Source organism: Mugil cephalus, chromosome 9, assembly GCF_022458985.1.
Source record: "Mugil cephalus isolate CIBA_MC_2020 chromosome 9, CIBA_Mcephalus_1.1, whole genome shotgun sequence".
Lineage (NCBI taxonomy): Eukaryota > Metazoa > Chordata > Actinopteri > Mugiliformes > Mugilidae > Mugil > Mugil cephalus.
In genome coordinates this window covers 1,033,676-1,049,879 of record NC_061778.1, presented here as the reverse complement: position 1 = coordinate 1,049,879, position 16,204 = coordinate 1,033,676, and the positions used below count along the sequence as shown (strand labels likewise).

General features: G+C 42.1%; 3 protein-coding genes across 5 annotated transcripts; 2 read left to right on the top strand and 1 right to left on the bottom strand.

Annotated features, from left to right (window-relative positions):
- chp2 (calcineurin-like EF-hand protein 2) lies at window positions 1-4,707 on the top strand. The gene is made up of 7 exons (XM_047595159.1): window positions 1-133; window positions 943-1,015; window positions 2,462-2,542; window positions 2,707-2,831; window positions 2,925-2,986; window positions 3,665-3,787; window positions 4,075-4,707. Exons 1-7 carry the CDS (start codon window positions 67-69, stop codon window positions 4,126-4,128), a joined length of 585 nt encoding a protein of 194 aa, XP_047451115.1. The 5' UTR covers window positions 1-66; the 3' UTR covers window positions 4,129-4,707.
- Window positions 4,708-6,540: 1,833 nt separating this feature from the next.
- LOC125014112 (cytochrome c oxidase subunit 7A2, mitochondrial) lies at window positions 6,541-9,892 on the bottom strand. Its single transcript, XM_047595160.1, has 4 exons — window positions 9,761-9,892; window positions 8,669-8,755; window positions 8,240-8,324; window positions 6,541-6,781 (listed from the first exon to the last, which is right to left on the bottom strand). The coding sequence occupies exons 1-4, from the start codon at window positions 9,773-9,775 to the stop codon at window positions 6,723-6,725; spliced, it is 246 nt and encodes an 81-aa protein (XP_047451116.1). The 5' UTR covers window positions 9,776-9,892; the 3' UTR covers window positions 6,541-6,722.
- Window positions 9,893-11,200: 1,308 nt separating this feature from the next.
- Window positions 11,201-16,086, top strand: rnaset2l (ribonuclease T2, like). 3 transcript variants are annotated; one of them, XM_047594506.1, is made up of 9 exons: window positions 11,201-11,342; window positions 12,138-12,327; window positions 12,417-12,484; window positions 12,837-12,894; window positions 13,006-13,073; window positions 13,287-13,400; window positions 13,555-13,621; window positions 15,520-15,594; window positions 15,675-16,086. In XM_047594506.1, exons 2-9 carry the CDS (start codon window positions 12,148-12,150, stop codon window positions 15,867-15,869), a joined length of 825 nt encoding a protein of 274 aa, XP_047450462.1. In that variant the 5' UTR covers window positions 11,201-11,342; window positions 12,138-12,147; the 3' UTR covers window positions 15,870-16,086. The 3 variants fall into 3 exon arrangements, with proteins under 3 accessions (XP_047450462.1, XP_047450461.1, XP_047450463.1); XM_047594505.1 differs by lacking the exon at window positions 11,201-11,342 and having other exon boundaries at window positions 11,834-12,327; XM_047594507.1 differs by lacking the exon at window positions 11,201-11,342 and having other exon boundaries at window positions 11,838-12,327; window positions 13,573-13,621.
- The last annotated feature ends 118 nt before the right edge of the window (window positions 16,087-16,204 follow it).

The window sequence follows — 16,204 nt, the reverse complement described above, 5'->3', positions numbered from 1 at the left end:
CCTCCTCCTCCTCCTCAGCAGGATGTTTTAAACCAGGAGGCGTCAGGAGGAGGTGGAGGAGTCAGGATGGGATCCAGTAGCTCCAAGCTGGACTTGGTCCCAGACGCCGAGGAGCTGATGAAGGAGACGGGATGTGAGTCGAATTCTTTTTATACCTGCGACGACGTTTAATAGCTGCTAATAAAAATAATTTTAAAAAATATACTTAAATTAACTTAAAAAAAAAAAGATTCTATTTCAACATAATTAACAAATTTTAAATAATAATAAAGTCAACCAAATAAACTAAAAAATAAATAAAAAATATGTATAAATGTGATAATATGAATTATTTACACATATCTGTGTATAGGAATCATACCTGTAGAGCACAAACTGGATGTTTCTGGTCAGTACTTGATATTTATTATATAAAACTAATTTCCAAACTGTTATTATGGTTTAAAGATATTTGACATTTATTAACAGCTGCTGACAAAAACTAAGTTTAAAGAAACAAACAAATCTTTGTCACTGTGCATCTGTTGATTCTATTTCACTATAATTAATGAACAAATATTAAATAATAACACTAATAAAGTGTATTTCTTGACTATATAAACGTCATAACGCGAGTTCTTCTCCAGACGCATGATTTCGTCTGTTAAAAAGATTAAAGAACTGAAGTGAAGGTCTGTGAATGTTTCTGGCCGTTAAATAAATGTGGTGTTTGTTGGATCTCAGACCAACATGTGTGCGACGTGTGATAACAGCTCAGGGTTTGTTTTTTCTGGTGTCGACGCCCAGAAACGTCGTCACTGATTAAACTGAAACCGTCGTCTGCAGCTTCACCGCGTTTCCTTCACTCATACAAACATTTTTATTTAGTTTAATGTTTAATGTTCACTACTGGTTATTAATGAATTAATACTTTATCTTATAATTATTCATCTTGTTTTTCAGTCTCTTCCGCCCACTTGCTCCGTCTCTACGAGAGGTTTGAGTTTCTGGACAGAGACAACAGAGGACGACTGGGGTCAGTGGACGGATACTGAGACGCTAAATGTCTGAGTCTTCTCTAGATGTCGTAGCTCTACATTTTGTAGCTCTAAATGTTGTAGCTCTAGCAGCAGATGTCGTAGCTCCAGATGTTGCAGATCTAGACGTCATAGCTCAAGATGTTGTAGCTCTATATGTCATAGCTGTACATTTTGTAGCTCTAGATGTCGTAGACCCAGATGTTGTAGCTCTAGATGTCGTAGCTCTACATGTTGTAGTCCTAGATGTTGTAGCTCTAGACGTCATAGCTTTAGATGTCGTAGCTCTAGATGTCGTCGATCTAGATGTCATAGATCCAGATGTCGTAGCCCTAAACGCCGTAGATCCAGATGTCGTAGCTCTACATGTCGTAGATCTACATGTCCTAGTTCCAGATGTTGTAGCTCTATATGTCGTAGCTTTACATGTTGTAGACCTAGATGTTGTAGCTCTAGACGTCATAGCTTTAGATGTCGTAGCTCTACATGTCGTGGCTCTAGATGTCGTCGAACTAGATGTCATTGATCCAGATGTCATAGCTCTAGATGTTGTAGATGTAGATGTCGTAGCTCCAGATGTCGTAACTCTAGATGTCGTAGCTCTACATGTCATAGATCCAGGTGTCATAGCTCTACATGTCACAGATCCAGATGTCGTAGATCCAGATGCCGTAGCTCTAGATGTCGTAGCTCTATATGTCATAGATCTACATGTCGTGGCTCCAGATGTCCTAGTTCCAGATGTTGTAGCTCTATATGTCATAGCTGTACATGTTGTAGCTCTACATGTCGTAGATCCAGATGTCGTAGCTCTAGATGTCATAGATCCAGATGTCATAGCTCTAGATGTCATAGATCCAGATGTCGTAACTCTAGATGTCGTAGCTCTAAACGCCGTAGATCCAGATGTCGTAGCTCCAGATGTCGTAACTCTAGATGTCGTAGCTCTACATGTCATAGATCCAGATGTCATAGCTCTATATGTCATAGATCCAGATGTCCTAGTTCCAGATGTTGTAGCTCTATATGTCATAGCTGTACATGTTGTAGCTCTACATGTCGTAGACCCAGATGTCGTAGCTCTAGATGTCATAGATCCAGACGCCGTAGATCCAGATGTCGTAGCTCTAAACGCCGTAGATCTAGATGTCGTAGCTCTACATGTCGTAGATCCAGATGTCGTAGCTCTAAATGTCGTAGCTCTAGATGTTGTAGCTCTAGATGTTGTAGCTCTAGATGTCGTAGCCCTACGTGTCATAGCTCTAGATGTCGTAGCTCTAGATGTCATAGCTCTAGATGTCGTAGCTCTAGATGTCATAGATCCAGATGTCACAGCTCTACATGTCATAGATCCAGATGTCGTAGCTCTAGATGTCGTAGCTCTAGATGTCGTAGATCCAGATGTCGTAGATCCGAAATATCATCCTGACATTTTCTTTTTTCAGTCCTGACGACTTTGAAGCGGTTACAGAATTGGCCTTGAATCCCATTGGAGACAGAATCGTCGCTGCATTTTTCCGCCCGGGGTAAAAAGTCACAACGTCAATAAAAACAACAACGTGCTTTCAAAAAAAGAATTTTCTCTTGTTTTCCAAAAATGTTCAAATATGACTTTTACGCTAGTTCTGCTATTAAGCTAATGATACCAGCTCCTCTTTCATTCCTCTTTGTTTTGTTGTTGAATCTCCAGAAAGGAAACCGTGGACTTTCCCTCTTTTGTTCGGATTCTGGCTCATTTTCGTCCCGTCGACACAAACCGAAGCCGAGACGGCGCCCAGACAGAACCGGCCAACAGCAGGAACAAGAAACTCAAATGTCCGCAAATGTTTTCATCCGTCACATTTATTTATCTGAGAAATCTGGGGAAAAAATAAAAAATAATTTTTTTTTTAAATCTTCTCTCTTCAGTTGCCTTCAAGCTTTACGACCAGGACAGAGACGGAAAGATTTCCAGAGCCGAGCTGCTCCAGGTTTGAACCTTATAAGTTTTAAGATTAAGATTTAAAAATCTGAGGTTTTGAAAGATGATTCGGAAACTGGACACGTTTAAATGTAGAAGACATTAACCACAGGAATGAAAGAGAAGGAAGGAAGGAAGGAAGGAAGGAAGGAAAGAGTGAAGGAAGAAGGAAAGGAAATGAATAAGGAAATGAAGAAGGAAGTAAGAAAGGAAATAAGGAAGGAAGGAAGGTCAAAAAGAAGGAAATAAGGTAAGAAAGGATGGACAAAAATAAGGAAGGAAATGAACAAGGAAGTAAGGAAGGGAAGGAAAGAAGGAAGAATTGACAGAAGGAAGGAAGGAAGGAAGGAAGGAAACAATGAAGGAAGAAGGAAAGGAAATGAATAAGGAAATTAAGAAGGAAGTAAGAAAGGAAATAAGGAAGGAAGGAAGGTCAAAAAGAAGGAAATAAGGTAAGAAAGGATGGACAAAAATAAGGAAGGAAATGAACAAGGAAGTAAGGAAGGGAAGGAAAGAAGGAAGAATTGACAGAAGGAAGGAAGGAAGGAAGGAAGGAAACAAGCAAGTAAAGAATGAAGGAAATGAGGAAATTAAGAAAATGAAGAAGGAAGTAAGAAGGGAAATAAGGAAGGAAAGGAGGAAGTAGCTCCACCCCAACGTGCTGATTGGCTGAGCCGCTGATTGACAGGTGCTTCAGGCCATGTTGGGGATGCAGGTGACGGAGGAGCAGCTCCAGAGCATCGCAGAGAGAGCGATTCAGGAGGTCGACCTGGACGGAGACGACGCCGTCTCCTTCGACGAGTTCAAGAGGGTCAGACTTCCTCCTTCCTCCTCCTCTCCTTCCTCCTCTTCCTCCCTCCTTCCTCCTCCTCCTCTTCTCCTTCTTCCTCCTCTCCTTCCTCCTCTTCCTCCTCTTCTCCTTCTTCCTCTTCTCCTTCCTCCTCTTCTCCTTCCTCCTCTTCCTCTAATTCTTCTTCTCTTGTTCTTGTCAGAGACGATGAAAACACGTCTTCCTCCTCTCAGATATTTGTGGTACTTGGATTAATTAAGCACAAAAAAAAAGAAAAACATTCACCGTGATTTTCTTCTTGCTTCCAGTCTCTGGAGAAAGTCGACATCGACCACAAGATGAGCATTCGCTTCCTGGAGTAAAGAAGGAAACGTGGCCGGATCAGAAGGACTTTACCTTTTATTTATTCACGCAGACACCAGCTGTGAAATGTCTCGTAGAATAATCGCTAAATAGTTTGGTGAAACCAGAGCCAGTTCTTACAAATCTCACAAAAAATACCTGAAAATGAACTAAATTAAACATAAGACTTGTATTTGTTTATCCAGTAAAATGAGCCAAAGTTCCTCTGGAACTGAACCAGAGTCCATGTGTTCACAAGTGTTTCCATCAGTGTGATGAGGTTCAGTTTCTATAAATCAGGGATTTGTCTCAGTCTGATCTTCACAACACATGTTTGTGGGACAAAGGAGCTTTGTGAGAAAAAGAGTTTCTGGAAGCCACAGATAATAAAACACAGGAAGTACCACAGAAGAAGAAATCCATGACCCTATTACACTTACACAGACTTAATGATAAATTATTAACATACAGACAAACACTGTTAACACTTACATCCTTTACAAGTTAAAATATGTAAAAACTATTTTTTTGTTTGTTTGTTTTCGTATGTTTTTGTGGGGACTGATATGTAACACTGGCTCATTATAGGCTCATTTCTGTTTCATGTGTTTTTTGTGGTTCTTTGTCTAATTTCAGGACTTGTGTGATAATTTGTTAATGTTTTGAGTCATTTCTATGAAGTAATGTAGAAAAGTGGTGTATTTCTTAAATTATCCACCGTGTGGCGCCGTTGCTGCAGTCACATCTTTGTTATTTCAGTGGGTTTTAATTTCAGCCACATCTCTCTCATCTCCGCTGCATTTCTCCAGAGTTTTTGGTTGGATTTTATTTCTGGACCAGATGTGAACGTTCACAGCAGAAACTGTTGTTCAGACAAAACAGGACAATGAACTCAACACACATGTAGAAAGTACAGAGACGTAAAAGTACACGTACTCAAAAAAGTGACTTCAGTAGAAGTTGAAGAGTTTCTTTAAGTACCACATGTTTTTGTACTAAAGTATTACAAGTAGTTTATTTTAATATTTACTACTTGAGTACTGAAAATAAAAGTACAAGTATTGTGTAAAGTAGTTATTAAAGAAAGTGGTGAAAAGTTTGAATATCATCATTTATATCCTTTCAAATGTGTTTCAGTCCCTTTGGCTGTAGCAGCAGTACAAGTACAGGAATGTACTACATAGATACATGTACATGTACTACATAGATACATGTACATGTACATGTACATGTAGTACATAGATACATGTACATGTACAGTCACCAGCCTCAGGAGCAGCTTCCATTCACAAAATACTACATGAAAGATGAAACGCAGTGACTTTAAATGACCTGTTGGGGGCGCTGTGTTCAACTGTGATGTAAACTGATGAAACATAACGTTAGAGAGTCTCCCAGCATCGAGACCCAACGCAACAGCTAACAATGCTAGCTAGCTAGCTGGCTAACATTAAGCTAACTCACGTCAGCTCGGCTCTAATATTACTAATATTCTCCAACAGGAACCATAACTTTCATATACACGTTTGTTCACATGAGCGTCTTGCTAGCTCGACGTTAGCTAGCTAGCTAGCTATCATGTAGCTTTAGCCCATTGTGTGTTACCTTGGAGCAGACGCGTGTAGCGTGTTTGTTGTGTTGACGTGTAGCTGGAGCGGCTCCTTCCGCACCGTTTCATCCACTTCATCCGTTCATGTTGTGTTTCCAGCTTCAGGAAGAACTCGACCCACAAACCACATCCTTCAACATGTAGCTTGTTGGAGGCCGCAGCTAGAAGCACCTGGTTTCCATAGTAACGCTTTCTAGGATGTATGATTGGGGGCGGGGCTTTGAGAAAGGTCGACGGTAACGAGTAACGATGCAGCTCATGAAAAACGTATCAGAGTAAAAGTATTAAACTTAAATATGTAGCGAAGTAAAAGTGGAAGTAGGAAAAAAAAAATATATAAAAATATATATATAAATATATATAATACTCCAGTAGTTAAGTACTTAAGTACAGTGAAGTAGTTCTACTTCATTACGATTCATCTATTAAACACAAGTATGTTTTACTCTGTTCAGACTCTGATTTAATCAGATTTAATCTCACTCTTATATTCACCTACTTTATTTATCCTCTTTGCTCGGATCAAACTCGTTTATTTTATTTTATTTTATTTTATTTTATTTTATTTTAGTTAAAGGTTTTTATGACGGTCTTGAACATTTAACATTTAATGTAGAGATTTCAGAGTAAGTTTGTTCTCTACAGTCAGTTTATTTCATTATTTTGGTGTTTTTAAAACCGTTAACGCTCATGTTCTGTGCAGCTTTAATGTTTCTTTAATCCCACGTTAAATGAGTCTGTCAGAGTCTTTTATTTCATCATTTCTTTCTTTCTCTACTTCCTCCCCGTGTTAAACCAAATAAAAACTCCAGAGGCCGTGACGTTAATGTTTCACAGGTTATTTTTTAACACATGTATCATTGGAGGCAAATCTATTAAAATGGAAGTAAAATGAACAGAGTGTAGCTCTCCAGGAAATAGACCGAGCCCGAGTCTTCTTCTTCTTCTTCTTCTTCTTCTTCTTCTTCTTCTTCTTCTTCTTCTTCTTCTTCTTCTTCTTCTTCTCTAAGATTTGTTCTGCGGCAGCGACGCCACCAGCAGCCAGTACAGAGAATAACCGATTCCTACGGAGACAAATAATAAAAAAAACACGTCTGTTAAATGAACCCGAGAACCTGAATTTTAATGTAACGGCAGATCCAGGAAACGAGGGGACAGGAAGGAAGGAAGGAAAGAAAGAAAGAAAGAAAGAAAGAAAGAAAGAAAGAAAGAAAGAAAGAGGAAGGAATGAGGGAAAGAAAGAAAGAAAGAAAGAAAGAAAGACAGAGGAAGGAAGGAAGGAAGGAAGGAAGGAAGGAAGGAGGGAAAGAAAGAAAGGAAGGAAGGAAGGATGGAAAGAAAGAAAGAAAGAAAGAAAGAAAGAAAGAAAGAAAGAAAGAAAGAAAGAAGGGAAAGAAAGAAAGAAAAGAAAGAGGAAGGAAGGAAGGAAGGAAGGAAGGAAGGAGGGAAAGAAAGAAAGAAAGGAAGGAAGGAAGGAAGGAAGGAAGGAAGGAAGCAAGGAAGGAAGGAGGGAGGGAAAGAAAGAAAGAAAGAAAGAAAGAAAGAAAGAAAGAAAGAAAGAAAGAAAGAAAGAAAGACAGAGGAAGGAAGGAAGGAAGGAAGGAAGGAAGGAAGGAAGGAAGGAAGGAAGGAAGGAAGGAAGGAGGGAAAGAAAGAAAGAAAGAAAGGAAGGAAGGAAGGAAGGAAGGAAGGAAGGAAAGAAAGAAAGAAAGGAAGGAAGGAAGGAAGGAAGGAAGGAAGGAAAGAAAGAAAGAAAGAAAGAAAGAAAGAAAGAAAGAAAGAAAGAGGAAGGAATGAGGGAAAGAAAGAAAGAAAGAAAGAAAGAAAGAAAGAAAGAAAGAAAGACAGAGGAAGGAAGGAAGGAAGGAAGGAAGGAAGGAAGGAAGGAAGGAAGGAGGGAAAGAAAGAAAGGAAGGAAGGAAGGATGGAAAGAAAGAAAGAAAGAAAGAAAGAAAGAAGGGAAAGAAAGAAAGAAAAGAAAGAGGAAGGAAGGAAGGAAGGAAGGAAGGAAGGAGGGAAAGAAAGAAAGAAAGGAAGGAAGGAAGGAAGGAAGGAAGGAAGCAAGGAAGGAAGAAAGAAAGAAAGAAAGAAAGAAAGAAAGAAAGAAAGAAAGACAGAGGAAGGAAGGAAGGAAGGAAGGAAGGAAGGAAGGAAGGAGGGAAAGAAAGAAAGGAAGGAAGGAAGGAAGGAAGGAAGGAAGGAAGGAAGGAAGGAGGGAAAGAAAGAAAGAAAGGAAGAGGAAGGAAGGAAGGAAGGAAGGAAGGAAGGAAGGAAAGAAAGAAAGAAAGAAAGAAAGAAAGAAAGAAAGAAAGAAAGAAAGAAAGAAAAGAAAGACAGAGGAAGGAAGGAAGGAAGGAAGGAAGGAATGAAGGAAGGAAGGAAGGAGGGAAAGAAAGAAAGAAAGAAAGAAAGAAAGAAAGAAAGAAAGAAAGAAAGAAAGAAAGAAAGGAAGGAGGGAATATTGCTCTCAGATGGACATTTTATCTTCTGGATATTGAATGGGATGTTGTTTCCATGGTTACCTGTGATGGTTATTGTCATGGTTGCTCTGTATAGGAGGACGTCCGTAGTTCCTCCCTTGATGTGGACAGGCAGCCCGTTGTCCTCCTGTAACCATGGAAACCATACTTATTATTCTCTCTCAGCAGTATTTTATTTTGAAAAGCTCTCTCTCTGCTGCCGTTTCCTCCTCTGGCTGTGACCTCTGTGGACTTTGGTTTATCACCAAGAACAAACAAAACTCTGGAGACATTTCACAAACCTGGATCAGAGAATAAATCTCTAAACCAGATTTCCTCAGAAACGAGATAAATCTAACAAAGGAGTCACTTCCTCCAGATAAATAAACCCTGTGGATCTGCAGCATCTCTAAATAACAGCAGGTTATCTATCCATCCATCCATCCATCCATCCGTCCATCCATCCATCCATCCATCCATCCGTCCATGTACCTGGAAGAGTTTCTGGGCCTCAGGGACTTTGTTCTTCATGTGTCTGGCTGAGCTGCTGAAGGCTCTGGCCGCCATGACGGGAACTTTCTGGAGACAAATTAAATATGAAAAGCAAAATAAAGGACAATAAATCAGCTTCAGCTCAGACCATCCATTTCTTCTTCTTGTGTTTTAAATAATTTTTAAAAACTTTTTTTCTTTGATTTCATCACTTTAAGTTTCATCCCTTCCCACATTCTTTCTTTCTTTCTTTCTTTCTTGTCCTGTCTCTAAGCAGTACTATTTTATTTTGAAAAGCCTCCTCTCAGCGGCACTAACTTCCTGTCTCACGAACTTTTTAACGAAGGTCACATCAGGTCACTGTGGGCGGGACTAACAGCTCAGGCAGCCAATCAGAGCGCAGGGGACCCGAGCCTTCTGCGCATGCTCAGACGCAGACGTCATGTGATCCCTCTGTTATTTCCAGTCTCCTTGACCTCAGGCCCTGAGGAGAGGATTTAGTTCAAAAGTAACCGGACAGGGTCATGAAACCAAACCTGGAGAGAGTGTCCACATACTTATGACCAGGACGGAGACAGCGAGGAGACATGGTCCTCACTCTTAGTTTAACTTTAAATCTCTAAACTCTTTCCTTCTTTATTCCCTCGCTACCTTCCTTCATCTCTTCTTCTTTCTTTTCCTTCCATCCCTTTTCCCTCCTTTCTCTCTGTCCTCTCCTAGCAGTATTTTATTTTGAAAAGCCCCTCTCTGCTGTCATTTCCTCTGCCTGTGACCTCTGTGGACTTTGGTTTGTCACCAAGAGACAAACCTTAAACTCTGGGGAAGTTTACAAAAAAAAAAAAAAAAAAGGGATCAGAGATTAAATCTGCATCTTCCTTCAGAAATGAAATAAATCTAATGAAGAGTCACTTCCTCCAAACATTAAACACTAAACACTAAACACGAGCCCGTAGAGACGACGCATCTATTAATAACAACAGGTTGAGTTTCTGCTCCGATATAAACTCTCTTGCCTCCTAATGGTTAATCCTCCTCTGTCTTTACTTCTACCACGTATTAAAAGCGGTGAAAAGAGAAGCGAGGATTATTTACCAGGATTCGATTCATGTTGAGCAGCGCTGCCTCGATTCACCCTCACAAGGACGTGAAGACATAAACACACCTCCAGCTGGTATCAGACTTTCTGAATCTCAGCCAAACTACGATCGGCTGCAGAGGCCAAACTGCAGACGCTCACCAGGGAGTTGGTTTCACGTTTAAAATTAAAACACACGAGTTAAATTTAACTTCGCACTCATTATTTATTTAGGTCTGAAAGATATTTTCATTTGTTTTAAGACTCAAAACTAAAAATTTATTCAACCCTCCAGGTTAAAGTTCATCCTTCCTTCTTTCCTCCTTTGTCTCCATCTAGTGGCCTAATGGTGACACTGCAGTGCAGCCATCTAATAGTGAGTGTTAGCTTAGCATTAATATGTAGCATGTAGCCTTGATGACTGTTAACTTAGCATTGCTGTGTAGCAGGTAGCTTTGGTCACTGTTATCTAAGCATTGCTATGTAGCATTTAGCCTTGATGGCTGTTAGCTTAGCATTGCTATGTAGCATGTAGCTTTGGTGGCTGTTATCTTAGCATTAATATGTAGCATGTAGCCTTGATGACTGTTAGCTTAGCATTGCTGTGAAGCAGGTAGCCTTGGTCACTGTTATTTTAGCATTGCTATGTAGGATGTAGCCTTGGTGGCTGTTATCTTAGCATTGCTATGTAGCATGTAGCCTTGGTGGCTGTTAGCTTAGCATTGCTATGTAGCATGTAGCCTTGTTGGCTGTTAGCTTAGCATTGCTATGTAGAAATAAAATGTCCAAAGGTTGAATTGTGTGTACGTTGCCTCCTGTAGTGAATCAGTAGCATTTTGGAGCCAGATTCACTTTAAGAGGTAAAAACCCAACGTGGAGGAACTTTGGGTTCTTTGGTTTGATCCTAATGTCCAGATGGAGAGTGGACCTGGTTCTGTTTCACTAGAACCTTTGGAGAACATGTGAGCTCTGTGGTGTTTCTAGAAACCAGGGTCAGTGAATATTAATGGCCCGTACACACATGATGTAAATACGCCAGAGTTAGCATCGCATGCTAAATTTCATCCAAACAACATATAAAAAAACAATAAAGAAGAAATGTTTTCTTTACGGGGAGGACTACAAACATGGCCGACAAGCTGAGCTACAGGGCAAACAGTTCGCCCCCTAGTGGCCTGGAGCTTCCTGCTGAGCTTCATCTTCAGACTCAAACTTAATTTATGGTTTGTTTAAAACCTGCAGACTAAGATTAAAGTTGTTAGAGAGTTTCTTGATGTGGGGATTAAAAGTGAGGCTCCATCCACTGTGACGTTCCTCAGCCCCTAAATGAGAACTTGTCATAGAGATGAATAAAGTATCGATCTATCACGTCTCTTTTTAGCTGAGTGTCTCAGAACGAACAGGTTCAGAAAACGATCTCGCTGTGAAAGCAGAAGCGGCTCAGAATGAAAAAAGAAAAGTTAGAGAGAAGAATCTGTTTCCTTTGAACCCACCTGTGTGTGAGCATTAAAATAAAACCTACTTTCACTTCTCATTTCTTCTGCTCTGAGTCGAGCTGAAGCTGCGACCGAACATCACAACAACAGCTGCAGTCGTCCGGTAAGTTTCACCTTTAATTTCTCCAACTCAGAGAAAATCACGTTAAGATTCAGCTTCACTTTTTACTAACGGGCAACTAACTGGCTCATTTACCTCAATACTCAAAATATATAGTATAATAACAGCAATGTTTGTGTTTCTGTGTCTGGTTGGATTTTCTTCATCTACTTTCAGGATGTTTTGAGTCATTTTTATGCTGAATTAACTTTAACTAGTTTATCTGTGGGCGGAGCTTCTCCAGCTTTGACTCCATTGGTCCAATAAGAAGCTTCTCCAGTGTCTCCAGGTTTCTTCCATCCAGTGTTTTTATTCAGATCTTGTGTTGATGATGTCAGAGTCTGAGTCTCCAGCTCGTCCCAAACATTCTCTCTGGGTTCAGGTCTGGACTCTGGTCTGGTCTGGTCTGGACTCTGGTCTGGTCTGGTCTGGACTCTGGTCTGGTCTCTGGTCTGGGTTCAGGTCTGGACTCTGGTCTGGTCTCATGCTCCCTGAACCTCTTTCTCTCTCTGAGCCCATGAATCCTGGTGGATGGAAGAACCTGCTCCTTCAGTGTATTCAGGGAGTCAGCTGACCTCATCCTCTGAACCTGGACCTGAGGAACTGCAGCGACGCAACATCATAGCACTATAGCAACAGTTAGCTTAAAATAAAGAAGTTAAAAATGATTATCTAAAAAAAAAAACAATTAGCAAAAACGTGGTTAGCTAAAAAGGTTTTTCCTCCTACTTCCTCTTTCTTTCCCTTTTCTCCTTCCTTTCCTTTTACTTACTTCCTCTTCCTCTTCCATGTCTCCAGTGTGGAGGAGATGTGTTGCTCAGTGCTGCCCCTGCTGGTCACTCTGCTACTCAGCGACATCACTGCGTCATGGGAAGAACGCGGGGTGGACTACAAATATGGTGGACAAGCTGAGCTACAAGACAAACAGCATTTCTGCACCTGGAAGTGTCTGCAGTTCACTCTGCAGTGGCCCGGAGCTTTCTGTAAGGTGAGCTTCACTTCTGTCGATTAAAGGTTTAATAACGTCATTATTCTTTTTTCTTTTTGTTTTTTAACGTTTTGTCTTTTGTCCTTCAGTCTTTGAAGGATGAGATTCTCTGTATTATTCCTCCTGGTATCGACAGCTGGACCATCCATGGCCTGTGGTAACGTTCCTTTAAAAAACTCTTCTTCCTCCTTCCTCTTACTTCCTTTTCCATATTTTTCTTCCTCTTCCTTCTTCTCCTCTTTCCCGTATCCATCATCTACCTCTTTCTTCTCCTTCTTGCTGTTCCTGTTCCTTCAGTCTAAAAAACGTTTCAATATTCTTCATTTTAATTGGTCAAAGATTTGCGCCTCGTTTAGTTCCAGGAACTCGTCCCAAACCTTCGTTACTTGACTTGATTTAATACTAATGATCAGATTCCAGTCACTCCTCGGTTTCCACCTTGTTCATATGTTTCCTGATTAAATCGTTCTCAGTGATTCAAATCAAATGTAAATTAAATGTGTTGACAGGCCGATGAAGGCGCACAGCTGCTGCAACTGTTGGCCGATGTTCCCCTCGGACGTCCAGGTGAGTCCAGCTAGCTCCATTAGCTTCATTAGCTCCATTAGCTCCATTAGCTCCAGTTTCACCCGACTCGTCTCATGATGACTCCAGTTTCATTCCCTGTCGTCTTTCCAGGAGCTGGAGGCTGAGCTCTCCCAACACTGGCCGTCGTTACTGAAGATCAAATCCAGCTTCAGGTTCTGGTACGTCATCCAAGTTCATGACTATGCTAGGCTAGGCTAGGCTAGGCTAGGCTAGGCTAGATTGGACTAGATTGGACTAGACTAGTGTGGGACTACTAGGTTGCCTCCTGGCAGACCCCTGATATAAATAGTCTGGTCTAGTCTAGTCAGGTCTGGTCAGATCTGGTCTGGTCTGGTCTGGTCCCCGATGTAACTGATTTTGTTTGAAAACAGGAATGAAGAGTGGAGGAAACACGGGGCGTGTGCAGCTTGTGTCGAAGGCCTGAACTCTCCTCTGAGATTCTTCCAGATCTGCCTCAAACTACGAGCACGCTACGATTTCCACCGGTGAGTTCATTAGCCTAGCCTAGCCTAGCCTAGCCCTACTGTAGCTTAGCTAAGCCTAGCCTAGCCTCAGTCTGACCTAGTCTAGTCTCACACTACTCTAGTCCAGTCTAGTTGCAGGTTTTTAACTGAACTTTTCTGTAACGTTTTGAACCAGGTTTAATTTTTCCTGCAGGTTCCTGGAGGAGGCCGGGATCACTCCGTCCTGTGAGCGGGTCTACAAGGTGACCAAGTTCTAGACCAAACTAAACTAGAGTAGACTAAGATAGGTTAGGCTAATGCAGACTAGACTAGACTCGACTCTATGTCTGTGAAGGTTCTCAGCCATCCAGGCCGTGATAATCCAAAAGGCGTTGAATAAAGGCAACTGGACTTGTAAGATACCGGAGACCAGAGCCCTGGACATTTTGCAGGTTCCACCCACTGGTTCAGGTATGTGGACGACACCTGGGTTAACATCAAGACAGAGGAGGTGGAATCCTTCACTAAACACTTCAATGCAGTGGAAAGTAACATCAAGTTCACCAGGGAGGACATCAGCGGGGACAGTCTGGTGCATGATGAAGACCGAAGCCTCAACACTGAAGTTTATAGGAAACTCATTCACACTGACCAGCATTTATTATTTGATTCCCACCTGGAACACAAACTAGGAGTCATCAGAACCTCCAGCACCGACCACAGACTGTTCCCACAAGACAGGAGGGCAAGGACAAGGAGGGACAACACATCAAACAAACCCTCAAGACATGTGGACATCCCAACTGGGCCTTTGTCAAAGGCTCTAAAAGAAGGAAGGACAGGGAAGAGGAGCACAGCAGGAGGAAGGACATCACCATCTCCTTCGTAGCTGGTGTCTCAGAGACACTGAGGACAATTTCCAGAAAGAGAACACCCAGAAGACACCCCAAAGACAAAACACCCAGAAACTGGTCCACCCCAAAAACAGGACACCCAGAAACTGGTCCACCTCAATGATAAAACACCCAGAAACTGGTCCACCCCAAAGACAGAACACCCAGAAACTGGTCCATCCCAAAAACAGGACACCCAGAAACTGGTCCATCCCAATGATAAAACACCCAGAAACTGGTCCACCCCAAAGACAGGACACCCAGAAACTGGTCCACCTCAATGATAAAACACCCAGAAACTGGTCCACCCCAAAGACAGAACACCCAGAAACTGGTCCATCCCAAAGACAGAACACCCAGAAACTGGTCCATCCCAAAAACAGGACACCCAGAAACTGGTCCATCCCAATGATAAAACACCCAGAAACTGGTCCACCCCAAAGACAGGACACCCAGAAACTGGTCCACCTCAATGATAAAACACCCAGAAACTGGTCCACCCCAAAGACAGAACACCCAGAAACTGGTCCATCCCAAAGACAGAACACCCAGAAACTGGTCCATCCCAAAGACAGGACACCCAGAAACTGGTCCATCCACAAACACATGGCCCAACACAGGAGAGCCAGCTCATCAGGAAACGACTCAGCAGTCCACCTCCACCTGGAGGACAAAGGACACTCCTTTGAGGACACCAACGTCAAAGTCCTGGCCAGAGAGGACAGATGGTTTGAGAGAGGAGTTAAGGAAGCCATCTATGTCAAAGTGGAAAAACCTTCTCTAAACAGAGGAGGTGGACTGAGATTTAATTTACCATCTATTTATAATTCAGTCTTGACTTTCAGCACCATTCACACCGTGAGACTGGAGGCTCCTACTGACAATAGCTTCATCAGAGCTCCATTCATAGTTAACGTAGCCTCGGCACACAGCCCCCCCCCCCCCCCCCCCCCAACAGATGAGCACTCAGTCTTTACAGAAATAGTGGCACCAATTAATCAAGTTTCTGATGGTTTTCCTGTTCAAATCCCAACTTCCCACTAGTTTCTCAGAACTGAAGAAGCTACTCAGATGTAACGTCCAGTTGCCTTTATTCAACGCATTTTGGATTAGACTAGGCTAGGCTAAAGAAAGCTAGGCCAAAGTAGACTAGGCTAAAGTAGACTAGACTAAAGTAGACTAGGCTAGAGTTGTTGACAGGCTGAGGAGGTGGACTAGACTAGACTAGCCCAGGACTAAACCAGACTGACTTGTTTTCGTGTGTCCAGGCTGAGGAGGTGAACGAGGTCCTAGTTCCACATCTCGGGGACCAATACGAGATCCAGTGCATCACAGACGACCAGGTCAGAACTTTAATCTCTGGTCCATACTAGTCCCACTCTGGTCCGGTCTGGTCTGGTCATTCTCTCTCTCGTCCCCCCAGGGCAGGGAGGTCTGGTTCCAGGTCAAGGTCAAGTTGTCTCGTAACCTGACCATCGGATGTGATCACCACGGCGACCCCAGCAGGGATCCAGGTCCAGGACTGTCTGAGCCGTCTTCTGGACACCCCTGCCCCCCCCACGTCCCGGTCTACTACTACCCCATCAACCACCAGCAGCCTCAGCGTCCCTGCGGTTAATCAGGACCAGGATTAAACAACACAAACGTGATCCGGGACTTAATTCAGGTTCCCTCTAGTCCAGTCTGGTCTTGTTTAGTCTAGTACAGTTTAAATTGTTCTGGTTTAAGGTCTTAGTTGGTTTCACCCAGAGTGAATCCAGTCTTTCTTCAGATGTTTTTCATTTTAATTTTTGTGAATTTAAACCGTGTTTTCTACGTTTATCTCAATAAAAACATCTTTGATCTGAGCTGATTGTGTTTGAACTTTCAACAAAATTAACAATAAAGACTCAAAACTAGAAAACAGGACGTCTGCGAATTAATGTTCTCGTCTAAATGAACTGGATTCAGTAG